The 18,381-nt window shown below is 43.6% G+C and overlaps 1 protein-coding gene across 5 annotated transcripts in view; it reads right to left on the bottom strand.

Annotated features, from left to right (window-relative positions):
• Positions 1-725: 725 nt before the first annotated feature.
• Positions 726-18,381, bottom strand: part of plxnb3 (plexin B3) — a 49,726-nt gene continuing 32,070 nt past the window's right edge. For 2 of the 5 annotated variants that reach the window (XM_077600855.1, XM_077600863.1), the window contains exons 4-39: positions 17,660-18,380; positions 16,220-16,399; positions 15,885-16,013; positions 15,715-15,815; positions 14,359-14,491; positions 14,100-14,259; positions 13,896-14,004; positions 12,975-13,083; positions 12,623-12,742; positions 12,429-12,542; positions 12,267-12,357; positions 11,944-12,101; positions 11,717-11,868; positions 11,534-11,639; positions 11,300-11,436; positions 10,452-10,628; positions 10,216-10,381; positions 10,016-10,147; positions 9,615-9,719; positions 9,377-9,538; positions 9,143-9,294; positions 8,955-9,055; positions 8,661-8,878; positions 8,408-8,586; positions 7,163-7,229; positions 6,935-7,081; positions 6,777-6,857; positions 6,580-6,658; positions 6,395-6,498; positions 5,994-6,320; positions 5,736-5,896; positions 5,526-5,673; positions 5,387-5,451; positions 4,786-4,861; positions 3,484-3,558; positions 726-3,402 (exon numbers count right to left, since the gene is read on the bottom strand). In XM_077600855.1, the coding sequence (XP_077456981.1) occupies positions 3,298-3,402; positions 3,484-3,558; positions 4,786-4,861; positions 5,387-5,451; positions 5,526-5,673; positions 5,736-5,896; positions 5,994-6,320; positions 6,395-6,498; positions 6,580-6,658; positions 6,777-6,857; positions 6,935-7,081; positions 7,163-7,229; positions 8,408-8,586; positions 8,661-8,878; positions 8,955-9,055; positions 9,143-9,294; positions 9,377-9,538; positions 9,615-9,719; positions 10,016-10,147; positions 10,216-10,381; positions 10,452-10,628; positions 11,300-11,436; positions 11,534-11,639; positions 11,717-11,868; positions 11,944-12,101; positions 12,267-12,357; positions 12,429-12,542; positions 12,623-12,742; positions 12,975-13,083; positions 13,896-14,004; positions 14,100-14,259; positions 14,359-14,491; positions 15,715-15,815; positions 15,885-16,013; positions 16,220-16,399; positions 17,660-18,380 (5,347 nt within the window). In that variant the 3' untranslated portion in view covers positions 726-3,297. The remainder of the gene's footprint in view (positions 3,403-3,483; positions 3,559-4,785; positions 4,862-5,386; positions 5,452-5,525; positions 5,674-5,735; positions 5,897-5,993; positions 6,321-6,394; positions 6,499-6,579; positions 6,659-6,776; positions 6,858-6,934; positions 7,082-7,162; positions 7,230-8,407; positions 8,587-8,660; positions 8,879-8,954; positions 9,056-9,142; positions 9,295-9,376; positions 9,539-9,614; positions 9,720-10,015; positions 10,148-10,215; positions 10,382-10,451; positions 10,629-11,299; positions 11,437-11,533; positions 11,640-11,716; positions 11,869-11,943; positions 12,102-12,266; positions 12,358-12,428; positions 12,543-12,622; positions 12,743-12,974; positions 13,084-13,895; positions 14,005-14,099; positions 14,260-14,358; positions 14,492-15,714; positions 15,816-15,884; positions 16,014-16,219; positions 16,400-17,659; position 18,381) is intronic. The other 3 variants (XM_077600881.1, XM_077600889.1, XM_077600872.1) reach the window with 3 other exon arrangements.

Here is an 18,381-nt window from a genome sequence, read left to right as displayed (position 1 = left end):
GGTACCAAGTAACACTGTATATATATTTTCATAGTATTTAACTCATTGCAGACCATTGATGGGTATGGGCGTCCAATTTATGTTTCAGTAGGTCTCAGTCAGTCAAAAAGATTTGACGTCTACAACCATATACTATATATATAATATATATATTTATATATCTATTATATATATATATTATATATAATATATGAATATTAAAAAATGCTGAGTGCATGATAACTAAAGCATACACTAAACTGTATAAAATAAAATAAAGCTCATGCAACCTCATTAATATAAAAATACTCAATTTATTTTAATCGGTGGAGTGAGTGTTTAGCACGTCAGCCTCACAGCTCTGGAGTCCAGGGTTCAAGTCCAGGTCGGTCCACCTGTGTGGAGTTTGCATGTTCTCCCTGGGCCTGCGTGGGTTTCCTCCGGGTACTTCGGTTTCCTCCCACATTCCAAAAACATGTATTGTACGCTGATTGGACACTCTAAATTGCCCCTAGGTATGGGTATGGGTGTGAATGTGCATGGTTGTCCGTCTCCTTGTGCCCTGCGATTGGCTGGCCACCGATTCAGGGTGTCCCCCGCCTCTGGCCTAGAGAGAGCTGGGATTGGCTCCAGCACCCCCCTGACCCTAATGAGGATAAAGCGGACGAGATGAGATGAGGGGTGAAATTTATCTTATTTATGACCTGGACAGCCGCACACAATAGAGTGGCCAACAGACAGAAGACTGCATGTTAAAAATTAGACTTTAATGATTTTTTTTTGTCATGATAAAAACGTGTCACACGGCGAATTGATTTCACACCGTCAGTAAAAAAGTTGGATGTGCTTGAATGGAATAATCTAGTTCATCACTAGTAGAAAAAGCAGAGCGGAGACACATCTCATCAAAAGTGTAGTACAAAGATCAGCAGCTTCCTCCCATTTATACATATTTTCTCATATTCATCATTGCCTTTGTTCCCCAAATGCACCACGAATCTTCCGCATCGTCACACACATGCAAACTCAATAGTGTTGAAAATACAAGACACGCCAAAACAAAGGAAGCGAGACACGTCACCAACATCACAAGAACAAATCATCATGGTCATCATGTTGACTTAAGTTTGTGTTTTCATAAAAAGATTAGTAAGAACAAGAATATGTACATTAAAACCCAGCGTAAAAACACCAGAGCTGCCAACCTCCGTCGACCCCATTTCAGCAGTATGTCCGGAGTGAATGCGTTTCACACAAAATCCAGAGAAAATGTAAAAAAAAAAATAAGCGTAGGAAGTTTAAATCAAACATTTATTATCATGTTTTTACATTAAATGAAAGTGTTTTTGCAAACTATTGAAAAAGTACAGCATAATAAAAATAAGTTTATCTTTGTGTTTGGGTCCTTCTACGTGCATTTTACAGTCAGTAATTCCAACATGTTGTACGCTGAAGTCGCACTTGCATGTTCTGCAATGCGCAAAATGTGGTCATTTGGAGACGGCTTCAACATGGGATATTTCATCGTATACGAACCAATAAACTTCTGCGAGTGTCTGGGTTTCTTATTATTCTTCATCCAAATTGCCATCCATTTTCACTTAACCCGAGCAGGCATATTGATAAGACTTACCAGTGCTGTTTACGCCTACATCCTTTAGAACACAGGTGTCAAACTGAGTCCAGACAGGGCCACGAGGGTGCAGGTTTTCTTCCCTACTGAAACAGTGCAGACAGTTAGGCCAATGAGGAGGTCTGCTGGAAGCATAACCTGACTGCAATCAACTGATTACAGTTGTAAGAGTCCAGATTGATGAAAAGGCGTCGTCTTGGTGGGTTGGAACAAAAATCTGCATCCACTCAGCCCTTTCTGGAATGAGTTTGACAACTATGCTTTAGACATGGGTGGGCAAACTATTCCACAAAGGGCCGCAGTGGGTGCGGGTTTTCATTCCAACCTATAAAGAGGAGACCTTTTCACCAATCTGGTGTCCTACAAGTGCAATCAGTGGATTGCAATCAGGTCCTTCTTGTTTTCTGCCGTAATCTCATTGGTCAAAGTGTCTGTGTTGCACCCACAGCGGCCCTCGAGGACCGGTTTAGAATTTTTTTGCATATTTCCGGAGTTTAGGGAGGTTGTCCAGAGTCCCGGAGTTTGCGTTGCATTTCCGGAGAAACTCCTGAAATTACAGAGTAGTTGGCAGCCCCGAATCACCGATAGAGTCGTATGACCCTCGTTGTGTGATCCGTCATGAAAAAAAAACAGCAGTGTGCTCATCATCATCACAATGGTTAATAATATTATTGCTTTTTTTCTATTTATGGACATTTGACTTCAGTCACTACAGCTGCTCGATACTAGAAGATAAAGATTTCAAATTTGACATGCATGTTGTTCAAACAGTTAGCATAACATCATATGTGCTCGTAGGCTCAGAGCTAGAACTGTGCTATATAGCTTGAATAAAATAAATTTGACATGAAAGATGCTGATATGATACCATTCGGAATTTTAGATGCGTTCGATGTATTACACACATTCGCTATTGGCTGCTGGCACAGCCTCGGACTCTTGCCGCCACTCATTTTCTCGGCTCTTTTGATTTTGTTTACCGTTTGCTGCCGTGACAGCGCCACCTAGCTGCAAGAGTCAAGGCACAGCTGGGATAAATAGGAATTAAATAAGGTTTACAGTATGTACACACAAGTAAGTTAGTGAGCGACTATCAAACAGCAGGTCGGAGATCAGTGTTTTTTTTGTTTTTGATTTTCGTTTGTCGTCATCTGATCTCGGGGGGGAACTTGCTTGTGCACAAGGGGCAGCTCCTCATTGGTTCCACACAAGTCCATCGCACATTAACCTTTTTGTTTGGCGACAATGGCAGTTTTTCTCCGCCCAGGGGGTCTTGGAGTCCATTTTTATAAAGAAATGAAATACCGATAGTCGACTCCTGATTTTGTGATCAGTGTGTCAATCGTGTTGAATTTCCTGATTGATTAATTGATTGCTTGGTTGATTGGATTCAGCATACGTATCACATGAACATAGTATGCCGCCACTTGTGCTTTGACGAGTTGCAAAGAACTCTGGGAAAAGTAGTGCAAGCTGGAGTCTTTGCTCTCAGGCACCACCACATTCTTCAATCACGACACACGGTGTCTCCTGAGTCTGAATGTACACTCATACAGTATATTGGCACTCTTTCACGCCTTATTTTGCTCTCTTCAGTGCTTGATTCTCTTAAGAATAAGTCCCCACTTGAATTTCTATTCCCTGCGACCTTCTGGGTCTATGGAAGAGCGTCGGTCAAAAGGTGATTAGAGATCAGTGACCTTGTTCTCCACCAATGCAGCGACTTGCTGCAGTCGATAGGCCAACTGCATCTTCTGACCAGAGCTGTCTTCTTCCAGAGACATGACGATCTAAGCAACACCAAACGGATGCCACGACTCAATGATTGCGCGCTGTATATGTCTTTGTGTGTGTGTGTGTGTTTGTATTACCTGGTCATAATACTTGTTGATATACTTGTAGAGTTCATGAAGTGCAACAAGACTGTTCATGTCTGAGGTGAAGCTCTAAAAAGAAAGATGGAGACTTGGTTTCAATAAGTATGCGAGGATTATGTCTGATATTTGGGATGGTTTCAAGTTTCTACTTGAACCTCGTTGGTGTTTGTACCATCTGTCTCTAAAGTGATCAGAATTATTTTCAACCATTTTGTAATCTCGGTTTGAATCAAAATCGTAATGCTATGGAAATAACCTTTATATTTACTCCTGTACTTTTCCCCCCAAAAAGAATTCAAGCAACTTTCCCACATCGTTAATCCCTTTTGAGGCAGTAAATCCTCAGATGAAGCTGTGCCATTCTTATTCAGGCAGTTTAATGAAGCCTTCACCATGGGTTTGTGCCTTGGCAAAAGGGCTTGATTGAGTTGAATCCAAAAGTAATTAGGAGCTCCCTTTGTGATACTTTCTCACTGAGTCAGCCTTGCCTCAACTAATTGCACACTGGTGGCCAGGTCACTTGAATGGTGGCGATTCCAGTGCAGTAAACAATTATAACAGCTTTCGTTTCTAAAGCAAGTTACACTGTACAGAAAACACTCGTTTGGAAATGCAAACATGTAAAGTGATGAATTTAAGTCAAAATCAAGTTGCGTCATTCATATGTTTTAGCTAAGCAAACCATAGGTCCTAAAATGGACAATTTCAGTCAGAATGCCTCCCCTTCTCTGCCAAATACCCCCCTTAAAAGGTCAAATGACTTTACACTGTATTGGCCAATCAATAACCTTTTTATTTTAAACACCATCATCCTTTGTACTGTGGATGGTAGACAGACCAATCATCTTCCCCTTACTGTCCCCAGTGCCCCTCCATTCAATTAGAAATCAAAGACACCATTATATTTAGGCAATCGGTTGTCAAGAAACTCAAGAGCAGGTTTGCTTCTTCCTGTATTTTTTTTCCATTGTATACTATACCCTTCCAAATAACTTTCAGTTCTGTTAGGTCAATTTGTTTTGGTAGTTTATATAAGTTATAACTGTCTGGAGGCCATTAAGGCAACCGAATTTGATTGGGTGAATTAGTTAAGGTGAACGTAGGTCAAAGACTGGACACAGACACTGGGAAGCCATAGTTGGTCCAACTGTCACTTGAAGCGTACAGTGTAAATCCTTTCTAAAGTTAACTTGTCTATTGGGAGTAGCTGAACTGTTTGGAGGTGACAAGCAATCATCTCTATAAATGGGACAATCCTCGCTGGAATATTCTGTTGATCTAATGTAGTTTACTTACCCCAGAAAGTTCAGTCAGAGTAGAGTTCATCTCCTGGTAGCAGCCAGAGGCAGCACTGTGGATATCACTGTAATACCTGCACAGGCATATACACACTTGCTATGAGACTCACCCAATTAACTGCGATAGATTTTGATAAAGGAGCAATGTTAGATTTGAACTTCAATGATTCATTAAATATTTCAATAACATGTTTGATGGAAGTACTTCTAACACTGTTCTCAATGGTTAAAATGATATTTTCTCATTTTAAAAATCCATTGTCAGCCCCAAAAAGTTATTGTTTTGATTCTGTGTTTACAACAGATGGTCCGTCCTCCACCAACAACCAATTACGAGATCGATTCTTTGCTTTCATCCAGGCTACCACAACTCAGCAAGCTACGAAAACTATGGTTGCTACCACATTCACAGTCAGAATTAACAATGCTGTGTATCAATAACACAAAAAAAATCTCATTCCAAATGTCAAACGAGTCATGATAAATTTAGAAACATGAGGAAGACAGGCACTGAAGATGCCTTTGAACAATGAAGACCATTGATAACAAGGAAAAACCCGATGACAGATGATTAATCTGATCATGCTATGGTAACTCACCTCTCAACCAGCTGTTTATATCGGGGAATTTCCCGGGCATAGAGCAACTTGTTGACAGGAGAATCCTGATTGGAGAGAAACCAGTCACAAGAAAGCCACAGAAAAGTCAGGCCTAAACGCACTCTTGGGCAACACGTACTCGCCCAACTTTGTGCTCGGATGTGGTACACGAGTCGATGAAGGTCTGAGCAATGACGGACAATACAGCATCGATGCTGTCCGTCACTTGGACATCCAACACAAACTGAGGGTTCTTCAGGATGTTCACCCAAAACCTGAGAGGAAGACTGGTTGTGCAGATAGAGAGTTAGTTAGTTAGACTGCTCAAGGAATCTTGCTGTTGTGTCACCTGTTAGTCTTCCAGATGTGGACAGTCTCTGGATCATCAATACCGTGTTTCTCGGCCATGTCGTCCAGAAAGTCAAAAAAAAATCTGACAGCAATGGGCGGAGGTCGCTTTGTGCTCAGGATGGCAACAAAGACGTCATCCACAAACTTCTGCAGAGTCCCCTAGATGTACCCAGGTGTGGAGTGTTCAAAATTGGAGCGTTAACTTCAAGAACAGTAATCACCGTAAAATCATTCACATTGATTCTACTGATATTACCTTCATGGACAATAGTCTGGTTAGGTAAATCTCAGGTATGGCCTTGGCTCTCTCTCTCTCCCTCATGCTGCTCTTCCTGTGTTTGGGAATCTCCGGATCTTCACTGCTTTTCACCAGATGCCACAACCGAAGTCCCTCCTCTTCTTCACTCTCCAACATTGGTGTTTCTACGGCAGCAACCAAAGGTTCCACATTTTTCTCCATCACATTAGGCCAAAACGTACTCTCCCGGTTCTTACTTTCTCCAGTCTGGAACACCTGATTGACTCGAGAGCCACTAGAACTCTGGGAACGTGGGACGAGAGCAACCGTGGCTCCATCTGGAACCTGAAGAAACAGAGGCGGTTAAGAGCACTGTGCCATTTCTGTGAAAACAACTCCGAGGTGAGATTGAAAATTACCTTGTAATGCTGCAGTGTGTTGATCCGTTTCCAGCTACCATGAACCACAGCTGTGACGTCGTCATCTGACAGGGTCAGATGTCCCGCCTGACCCGAACGCCATTCTGTCAATCAAAGAACCGCGGATAGATGGAAACAGCTACCAATCAAAGCTTTGACTGACACTACAGAGGACATGTGTTTACCCAAATCCAAGCTGTCTGCCGCTGGTCTCTGAGAGAATGGAACTCCTTTGTAAACCTGGTCCAGGATTTTGTCCTTCACCTAATTACAGGTACATAGCCAGAGTCTGAGGTCAGAAGCGCTTTCAAGATGGCTTTCATCCCGAAGGTCTCTGTACATTAGAGTACTTGTTCGTATATCCATACATGGAAAAGGGTACCTGTGTGATGGTGTCAGTGTCGAGCACTTTGACAGGACATGGTTGAACTTCAGTCCCATTCTTCAACAGCACACTAAGAGTCTGAAAATCAAATGCACACAAATACGAGATGAATAATGCAATGCCATGTGTGTGCGACCAAGCATTGCCACAGTTACCACAGCACAGTAATCGACATCTTCTCGCAGGAGGTGGCTATCGTTGAGAGTCCGTTTAGCTTTTCCGGTCACGGCATCCACTGGACCTTTGTCCACCTGATACTTTATGGCTCTGTACAGCATGTAAAGAGGCTCACCTGCCACATCCTGAAAAGCGGACACACGAGACCATTGCAAAAAGGCAGGCTGGACGGAAGCAGGCGTGGTGAAGACCAGAAAGGAATAAACCTTCAGGAATGAGTAGAGGCAGATGGACATCCAGTTGGTCAACATCTTCTCCACAACCGTCTCTGTCCTTAAACATAAAAAAGGTCGTGTTTTGACTGAGGCCGGGCAACCTCACTAAAGAATGAACACACTTGCTGTAATTATTTTAATTGTGCATTAAACTCAGTGCCTGCAAAGTATACATACAAGTGCAATTTCAACTAAATTGGGGCATTGGGTTTAACATGAATATAAAATTATTTGCAAATCATGATAAATCTATATTGAATTGAAGACACAACAAAGACAAAATGTATTCATGGTTCAAATGGATAAACCTTGTTTTTAGCTCAAAGCATAGAATCAAATCTATATTGTCATGTAGTATGTACAACGGAATTAAGTGCCAAACCAGTCAGTGTAAAACATTTAAGTCATGTAAAGAGCATACAATACACACATATATACATACACATACATACACACACATACATATACGTATACGTATATACACATACATATATACACACATATACATATATATGCTCTTTACATATACACATATACATATACGTATACGTATATACACATACATATATTCACACATATACATATATATGCTCTTTACATATACACATATACATATATATATATATATATATATATATATATATATATATATATATATATATATACATACACACATACATATACACAAATACATACAAATCTAAAATACATAGAAAATAAATAATCACATAATACCATATCTTATAATAGCAAAATGTATTCATGGAAATATAGGTCGAACTTGATTTGCAAAGTATCGTTTAACAAAACGACCCGACTTCATTGGAATTGAGGTTGTACTACTCCACTATTTGTCATAAGTAGTGTTACAAGCTGATTACGACTTCATTTGTTGAGGGGGACGCGCCAAGTCGTATATAACCGAAAGTATAGGAGGGAAAATCATGAAATATTTAGATATGATTGTTTATTCATGAATCCCCATTATTCATTACCTAAGTAAATGTCCATAAAACGCATGTATTGAAATATTAAATCTATAACTACTGTATATATTAAAGTAGGTTATCGATTTGTGTGCATGCCAATGCGATTATTCGCAGTTAATTGCACTACTCATGCTATGAGTCACAAATTAAAATTCCAATCGTTACTTAGCCCGAGTTACTATACTTTCAAGAACATCTTAGGATTTCTTTTCCTTAGCTATTTCCTCATCTCAAAACATACATTTACCTTCGTAACATGAGTTTGGGGTTCTTGGCGACATACTGCTGGACCAGATCTTGCAGCAAACACTTCATGACCTCAGTGAAATACTCCAGCTTGTCATGCAAAACCATGGTCAGGAGACTAGCCACGTAGCCACGATCTCGCTGGGAGAAGCCCTGCTGCGCCTCCAGAGTGTGAATGAACTGTGGGAAAGACAGGAAGCAGGTGTTACCCATCAAGTGCCGTGGCTGCCGGTCCGGCGTGTCGCTGCACAAACCCTCGTGAGGAAAAGCTTGTTGTTGAGCAGGTTGTTGAGCTGCTGGAGTCCCTGCTCCACCGTGTGTCTTCTGGACTCCGGCAGGTCAAGGTGTCGACTCAGTGGTGCCGCTCGGTGGCCGGGGAAGAAAACCCTCTCTGCATAGGTGCGATAGTCTAGCAGGGGTAGGCCTGGTCCTCCCACATCACTGCTCAAGTCCATCATTTCCGTCATCAGGTCTGCAAGGCACACGGGAGAAGAATTTCCACGCGATCATTTGACACCATTCGACTGAAATAAAACATTGGGATTTACCAGTGAACTCCTTCCGACATTGATCGCCCACATTGATCTCTAATGTTTCTAACTGCAACAAAACTTTCTTGTAGTCTCTCAAGGCCTGCTTGCTCTTCCTCCTGAAAGTATAATCTTTCATGAAGCACACGCCAATGACGCAAATGCTTGTTGTGGTGGATTTGAATGGACGGGGAAAATAGCCCAACCTGTACATGAGGATGATGATGAGCACAGATAAGATGATGACGGCAGCTCCCGCCCCCAAACCAATTTGCGCAGCCAGTGGGATGGGAGGCAGTAGAGAGTCGCTGTCGTATTGCACCATTCCCAAGTACACCTGCAGGTTCCCCATCAAAACCTACGACAGAGCACGTGTTTGCAAAGTCACGTGGCGGATAAATGGAAAGCGCCACTGGGTCGCTGTGCTTCTAAAAACTAACCTGGAGGCGGGGCAGCCGACTGCTGTCATCCACAATTCTTGGCTGGACCTCAGGTGGCTCGCAGTACAGGTGTGTGCTGTCCAAGGTTTTGACCTCACACTCCTGGTCTCCAAGGCGAGCAGTTACTTCCTGTCTGGACATCGCTCGCGTCAGATCTTCCCCCTGGTGTAGTGGTACATTTTAGTTCAAGCAGTCACATGGTGATAATGTGTTCCCATATGAACAAGCATCTCCTCACCTCCACGGCAATTACACCCCCAGCTTTGAAGCGGTATGGAGCATCTGGAGCATCCCGGTTGAGTGGGAAGAGGCGTGGGTTGGGATAGTAGCTGAAACTCTTGCCCTGAAAGACAGGGAGTGTGTGGTCATTGCTGTACTAAAGATAAAAAAAATAAAAATAAAGAATATGTAAGCATTTTGGGATGGGGAACTCCTAGCAAAAACTTTCCTCCTGACTCTGCACCCGCGGAAACCCGCTGAAAGGGGAGCGTCACCTGGGTGAATATTTTATTTTCGTAATATTGTGAAATAGCAAAGCCTGGGCTGATTGTCGGATGATTGAAGTGCGCGCCTCTGTGATGTCTAAGTCGCCACATGCATTGGCAACAAAAATATTGTTACTTCTTGGACAAGGGATACCTTTATGCTTTTGTACTGGACACGGACGTTGTCCATCTGAAACCAGACGCCCTTCACTTTAACCTCTGGGGGAACGGAAGGGGTCGGACAGGTCATTTGAGAGGAAGACAGGACAGAGCAGTGCTCAGACACCTGAGAGACGGAGAGGCAGAATGTGAGACAAGTGTATACGTGGTGTCATTAGTTGTCGTCTCCCCCACCGTTGTCATGGTGCCGTTGAAGACCAGTTGCTGCTTCGAGCTTAGAGGAGCCAAGCGCTTTCTGCGTCTTACTCTCTGGACATCCACAGGCTCTACCCACACGGACATAATTGGCTTTTGCACCACATCGAGGTTTTGGCCGCTCACCACAATGACACGCCCACCCCTGAGGACCGTAAGTGACTAGCATCAGGCCACATGCACGTGGACCACTGGTCGGAAGTCTTTTGTCTTACGCGTAGAAGCTCTCCGTCGGCACGGCTTCAGTGATGACCGGGTCCTCCATGTAACGGAATGTCACGTTTGGGACGGAACGCTCCGCCTGGCTGAACAACACGCGGACTGGAACTCTCCCCGTCTGATTAGTGGAGAGAGTCTGACACACTAGTAGGGTGTCGCTGACCTGTTCCACTCTAGTCGTGCAAAACAGAAGAAAAGAGACCAAGAAGGTTTGGAGGACAGTGCAAGACAACAATCAAACAATTGTAACGAAAAGAAGCAAAAATAGAAATGGAATCCAAGAGTGGAGCTCAGTGGGAAAGGAAAAGATTTAGGGAAGAAAATTTGACTTGATAACAAAGTAGAAATTCCAATTAGAATAATATTAACATAATACAGTACAATAGAAAATAATTTTCTATCGAAAGTGAAAATAGACCACACAAGTATCAAGTAAATTGAATGCTGAGCACAAATGATAATTAATTGATAACAAAGTAGAAATTTCAATTAGAATAATATTAACACAGCAGATTGGAGGAGCTATCATTTTGTCTATGTAAACACCGCTTATCCTTGTCAGGGCTGCTGGAGCCGATGACGAACAAATAAAATTTTGACCTGGAAAAGGACTGGTGATGAACTATTGAATCTACCAACAATACGACAAATTTTCTAAAAAGCAGCTTAAAGTAGACATTGCATATGAACAGAAATTGGTAACAAACAGGAGTAAATATAAAATTGGATTGTGGAGTAAAACTTAAAGTAGGGAATGACTTAGGAGTAGGAAAAAGAAGTTCCGGTTGAAGTAAGAAAAGGATTCCACAAAGTAAGATAGGATTGGATAAGGATTTGCACATACATGTAGCACGGCTTTTTTCCCAGGAAGACGCGGAGCTGGGAGACCTGGCCTGTCAGAAGCTGTCGGCCTTTCACTGTCAACCTGCTCCCTCCAGAGAGTGGACCTCTGTCAGGAAGCACATCCAGAATCTGTGGGTCCTGCAAACAGCAAGGAGGGGGGAAAAATCTCCCAGCTGCACTTTGAAGACCGTCTTTCCATTCTGTGTAACCTTACAGAAGGCCAAGGTCGACTCACCTGATAGCTGAAGTTGCTCTCTGACCTCCCTGGGGGGCTTGTTCCCACAGTAACGACAACAGGTCCTGTCATTTTTTTCTGACTAGCTTGGAGTTTACACACAACCCTGCATGTACATACACACACCTGACTGAAATATGGCTGACCAGATTGTGCTTCGGTGTGCATGCGCACTAAAAATACCTGGTAGAAATTTTGTATCCTTCGGGTTGCGGAGGGCACTGCACACCTGCCACTGTCACTCCGCCCACCACGTCTTGGTAGCTCATCCCCAGGTTGGAACCACTGATAGTCACCAAGACTCCGCCCTCCAGAGGCCCAGAAAGGGGACGGACCTTCAGACAGGCAGAAGCATTTACTATTATCACAGCAACACGCGTGAGGGCAATGGATGCAGGTTAATGAGTCACCTGTGAGATCTGAGGAGGTGGGCAGCTGTCTGCCGGGACGCCAACGCAGGATTGGTTGTAGACGCAGCTCCCCGTGCACCACACGCAGCCGTACTCCTTTGGCACGGCACGGCACTGCGAGCAATCCGATTGGCCAGCTGAGCAGTTGTACAAGTGGACTGAAGAAGGCAGGAAAAACACGGGAATTATCATCAAATATCTTGCAAGACAATATTTTTGGAGGGGGTCAGTACAGTGAAGTACATTTCTACAGTCTATGGGACTCAATGTGTTAAGCTGAGTTTGGGTGGAAATGGGGTGTGTTTGTAACATGAGCTTCTTACGTTGAAGACCAGGTAAAGCGTCGATACGCCTCGCTCCTCTCCGAAGAAAGATGGGCGCAGAGTAAACAAGCTGACTCACGGCATACTGAAACTAGAGTGAGCCATGGTTAGATCAGCAGGTCCAAGCTTCCCGTGACGACCAAGTGTTCATCTCTGCAATACCTGGTAGGAGCTGCAGGTGAAAGAGTATGTGCCATCATGGGTTTTCTGGGCAATAGCCGTCAGGTTGACTTGGACTCCTTCGATCTCCACCACACAGATGTATGTCGCCTCATCCTACAAACACCCACAGTTAAAATTGTATTGCTCCTGTGGTAAGGATCTCTCGTTTGGTCTTTGGCATTGCTTCTTTTTACCTTGAAAATGTCCAAATTGTGGGCCTTTAAAACTACGCTAGTTGTCAGGCCCACCGGAACCAGGGCAGAACTCTGAAGGCCGAACACCTGAGGACACTGACCTTGGCCGATTGAGTCCTGCTGACAGAAAGGACTACAGGCTCAGAGACAGACAGGTAGTCAGACAAATTGACTCTGAAAAACTGGAACACGAATAGATAGACCAAGGGACAAATAGACAGATTGATAGGCAGACACGTCACTAGATGGACAGAGAGCACACATGGCAAAAGATAAGTAAACCAGCTCAGACAGACGCGTCGACGGGTAACTATGAAAGACGACGGAGGGGCACTCAGGAAGATAGACTCACTTTCTGGCTGAGTGGGGTATGTTGATTAGAACACTGGTCATGGTGCGTGCATTGCTGGTCCAGAGGACACCATTTACACTTCCACACACTGACGACACATGCCAAACACCTGGAACAGATCATGAATCCTGTTCAATTTGACCGACTTTCTGATTTTTTAATGATGTAGTAGTTGAATGACTCCTTGTAAGACAAACCGTTAATAAATTATATTTGAGGGTAACCACTTCCTATGAATCATTTTGTATATGAGGTCGTCATCAAAGAAGGTTGGTCGGAAGCAAGAAGCTGATATAGATTTTTTGTGTTTGTTTGTTTGAAAGGGGCCCCATCAATTAACATTTTAAAAAGATTTATGAGGGTGCTGTCAAAAAGTGGATATCCAGGATTAAAGGTGATGAAGATACAAGTTTGAGTAACCTCCAGTACAAATGAATAAATTGATCCTGGAAGCACAGTGTGTAATAGATTAATAAATTTCAGCAATAGACTGCTGCCCCCTCATTGCAGGAAGGAGCGCTTCCGCAGATCCTTCCTCCCATCAGCTGTCAGGCTCTTTAACAAAAGAAATGGCTGAATGTCAAGATAAGACATGTATACATGTACATCTATGTGTATGTATGTATGTATGTGTATGTATATATATATATATATATACATACACACATACATACACAGTATATATATATATATATATATATATATATATATATATATATATTTCAGCAACACACATTTATTTATTTATATATTTATTTACTTATTTATTACCTATTTTTTATGTCTAAAATGTATTTTCCTGTGTCTGTATTCTCACCCTCTTGCTACTGTGCCAGTGAAATTTCCCAAATACGGGATGAATAAATTATCTCATCTAATCTAATGTAATGTAATGTAACATGTTACAGAATGTTGCCTTACTGGGAAGTCCTGTTGAGTCGGCTAACAGCTCCACAGTCATAGAAGGTTATGTTAGCCGTGCTGATCGTCACATGACCGAATGTCAGCGACACGGGCACAATCACGTGATCTACATCAACAACGAAGGATGAGGAAAAATACTTTGCGTGGCTTTCGGGAGTAGGTGAGAATTTCAGGATTTTTTTGAGGGCTTGAGGTACTCACCACTTCCTGCGGGCAGAGGTGGGAGAAGGTCCGGGTCAGGGGATTGGCAGCTAATACTACTTCCGGTGATGACGGCCGACTGTGGAGGAAGATGTTGAAAGACACAGGAAAGGGTCTCGGCTTCAGACAGCACTGGAAGCTGGAGAAGGGTCAGCGTCAGCTGGTAAACAGGGAGGGAGAGAAGAAGGAGAAAATGATGAGCCTCTACATTCTCACGCCAAAGTCATGAATCAACATTTTCCTGTTCTCCTCAAGCTACCTGAGTCTGCTCTTCTTTGCTCTGATTGGCTGGCTGCACGCTCTGTACCGACACGCACTGACTGGACGTTTCAAAACTCCAAATCCAGTGATGGGCATATAGGTGGCGCTGACACTCGTGTTTGCGGGAGCATCTGCACAAAACAAATGCATAGTAAAGGTATAGTTCCTAAAAAGAAGAGACCTCTTTTCCTCTATAGCGCTCCCTAATAAACACCTAGCAGGAACTGGGTGCCTTACACACCTTACAAATTGATTAATTACTTCCATAATTTCTTGAGTAAAATCTTCCTCCAAAATCATCCTTGAAATTAATTAATATTTTAATATTAATATGAATTTAATGAGATTAAAATTGAACTACTATTTCAAGGTTAACATTAAAATATGATGAATGTTAAATTATAGATTATACTACTACAAGATTCAAATTGTGAAAGTCATTTTGTTGCTAATTTTTCTCTAACATGAATCGGAAGTTGTTTGGTTTCTAGGGCATCAACTTTTGGCGACGTGAAGTCTGTGTGGGCACAAATTTTTTTTGTGTGATATTAGATTTAAGTAATAATAACAATAAAAACATTACATTACTTATTTTACCAATTTCGTCATACGCAGCTGGGTATGATGACAATTAAGCTTTTGTCGAGTCAATGATGATGACAAAGCCTATGTCCGATTATTATTATTATTATTATTATTATTATTATTATTATTATTTTTGCATCACTCAAACTGGAAGTTGTTCACGGTCTGCCGACATCAATTTTTGGTGACATTAGGTCACTGTGAAAAATTAGATTTTGGAATAATTTTGGAGGATTATGTGATTCCCGTTGATAAAATTTGATGAGAATGACTATTGTTAATATAGGTGACATAGTTTTAAATTAAAAGATTTTCAGAAGGTGGTGTCCCGTGAGATTTTTTTCAATGGAAAAGTGTGCCGCAGCTCAAAAAAGGTTGGGAAACACTGCCTTAGACAGCAGAATTTATAAAAGTCTGTAAATACTCTCATATTTACCATTAGCCACCAACGAGCAGCTGAACAGGGCCAATAAAATGCTATTTTCAGACATGAAACCATTTTCAGCTTTTTTACATTCAGACTGTACCCCAAGTTGCGATATGGAAGTGTGATTTTTTTGTCAAAGTCCATTGATAAATGTTGTTAATAAACAATGCGTGATCCTTGGTAGACTACAATATGATAGTGATTGGTGTTGTTTTTTTAAAGGGATTCACAATTTTAATCCCAAAGCAGTGTCTTCCCACGATGAATAAAAGGTAAACCTCGTCGAGTTGCAAGAGCGATTGTGGGTGTGGCAGGGAAGGTGTGCGCAGGTACCAACTTTACCTTCCTTCCAAGACACACCAGCCACAATAGAGGTCCCTCGTGGCCAGACAGGACTGGCAGTCAGGGTTCCGCCTACATGACGATGTTGGAACCTTGGACACCTGAGAGACATGCCCGTTAGCTTTAGAGAGCAACAATGCACTACCGTCAGAGTGATGCTTCCTACCCACCCTGCTATTGGTGAGGATGAAAATATTTTTCTTGTAGGAGTCCAGTCGTAAGTCAGCATTGATAGCACTGCCGCTGTCAACAAGCACACTTCCATAGACTTCGCCAGAACCGTTGGCCCGAACCAGTACCTGCAGGATGATTGCAGATAACAAAAGAGCCCTGAGGTTATTATGAAGTCTTTTTAAATAGTTGTTTCCGAGATGTACTTTAAAAGTCAAGAAGACCCTTGAGCTCTAAACTTCTCCCACACCTCCTATAAACAATTGCTGAGAGAACATGACTTTATTCTATACACATAAAATAGTCAGTGCTCAGGTTAGCCAGGGCGTGTCACCTTTTGCAGAAGTCCCTCGCGGTCGCCCACAAAGGCCACCGTGTGTTCAGCCTCTGTTGCCACGGCGACAGCCGTTAGCTGAGTAGTGGCGGTAAAAGTGGGCATGGCCACGAGTGGCTCAACGCTGCCGATCGGGCTTGGCGTGTGCTCCCACCCGCAAGGATACTCGGAGACGGACACCTGCCACAGAGGACGGAAACTTTGATGCAACTCTTTCTGGACACAAATTTATCATTCTTGTGTTCCAAACTAGAAATATGTGTCAATAAAATCACAGTTCTGATATTGAGGGTTCCGTCCCCGGTAAATTCCGACCTTCCTGTGTGGTGTTTGGATGTTCTCCTCGTGCCTGTGTGGGTTTTCTCGGGGTACTCTGGTTTCCTCCCTAATCCCATAAACATACTTGCTTGTTAAACACTAAATTATGCATGCATGAGTGGTTGTTTGTTGTAATTGGCTGGGGACCAATTCAGGCTGTCCACCCCCGACAACCCTAAATTATCTGGGATATTCTCCAGCACCTCCATGACCCTGGTACACGGTCGATTGGTCGCCGGTCTTTTGGTCGCCGATCTTTTGGTCGCCGGTCTTTTGGTCGCCGGTCTTTTGGTCGCCGGTCTTTTGGTCGCCCGGAAGGTTATTGATAATTACCATTTAAATCGTTGCTCAAATTCCCCAAATACAAACTGCGAATTACTATTTAGTCATACTTAATGCCCTAGTAATTATTAGGCTAAAGAAAAGCTTCAAATTTCCCGGACTTTTATTGTTTTTTGTTGGAGAACTTGTTAAGACCCTGACTGACGTACCTTCTTCAAACAACGCATGTACATACAAACTCTTATTACACTCACACGTCCGCTCAGTGAAACTGCTCAGGGCCATTGTTGGCTTTTATTGATGCGTAGACCGTGTTGTTTTACCTTGTTTTGTCGCCGGACTTTTGGTCGCCGGTTGTTTGGGTCTGGGCGACCAAAAGTCCGGCGACCAAAAAACCGGCGACCAAAAGACCGGCGACCAATCGACCGCACACGATGACCGTGATCAACAGATGGGCTTTTTTCCCCATTGTCCAAGTGGGATTTATTCCTTAATCACATTCCTAAAGACACGAGAGGTACCAGTTCCCTTTCCTGCACCACAAGCTTGTGCGTAAGAGTCTGCATGCATGTGTGTCCGTTTTATGTGGGTCGAATAAGATAGTGACAGCTGTCTCATGACGATTCCAGCTGCTGAGGATATCAAGTGTAATCCACCCACCCAACCACACAGTATTAAGGTCAGCAGCGATGCCCACTAAACAGCCTGTAATCTGTGACGACATTACACAAGTCATTCACATCTGATATGCATGCAAGTCAGACTCACCGTACGACGGGAGGTCTCACCCTCCTACAAGTATGATCAAGTGATGCGATGAGATAATAAAATAAGATTTACCTCTGGGAGCGTGAGACAGGTTGACGAGAGCGTGTACACCACGTAAGCCTCCTCCTGCCCTTTAACGTCACGGCCTCCTTTAGTGTAACATGATTCCCGCGCTCGCTCCATCACGGCGTCCAGCTCGGCCATCCCGAACATGCAGAGCGCGGATATATCCTTGGCCATGGAGGTGGACGTCCATCCGGCCGCCATGACGACAAAAAGTGTGGGCTTCCCCGAGTGCATGCCGAGCCACGCCCCCCGGGCCAGGTTGTAACCGCCATGGCAGAGCAGAGGCACCTCCACGTACGAGTAGAAGTTGCGGTCGGAGGCGCAGAGGCGTGAGACGTAGGTGCGGTACTCCATCTTGTAGCGCACGTCTCGCCTCGAGAAGAGGAAGTAGACATGGTCGTTGAGGGTGAACACCTTGACGAAATGGACGTCATACTCGGAATAGCTCCCGATGATGAGTTTGCCCAGCTCATCCTCCTGAGCGAAGACCCGCTGAGAGACGACCGCCGGGTGAAGGCGGCGCGCCGTGATGGGCGGGATGTCGCCAAGACCCATTCCGGTGAAACCCCGGCCCACCAACATGAAGCGCAGCCGCTCTCCGCCGGCTCCGCTCGTAGCGGAGAGCACGACGCCCACGGTAGAGACGTGGGGGTCGTTGGCTGCCACGAATTGCGTGTCCACTGGGTTAGTGGACTGGTACAACAGCTGCGACATGTTGGACAGACTCC

The sequence above is a fragment of the Stigmatopora argus genome, chromosome 1 (genome assembly GCF_051989625.1).
Source record: "Stigmatopora argus isolate UIUO_Sarg chromosome 1, RoL_Sarg_1.0, whole genome shotgun sequence".
In the NCBI taxonomy this organism is placed as follows: domain Eukaryota; kingdom Metazoa; phylum Chordata; class Actinopteri; order Syngnathiformes; family Syngnathidae; genus Stigmatopora; species Stigmatopora argus.
Note: the sequence above shows the minus strand (reverse complement) of the source record. Positions and strands in the feature narration are given on the sequence as shown.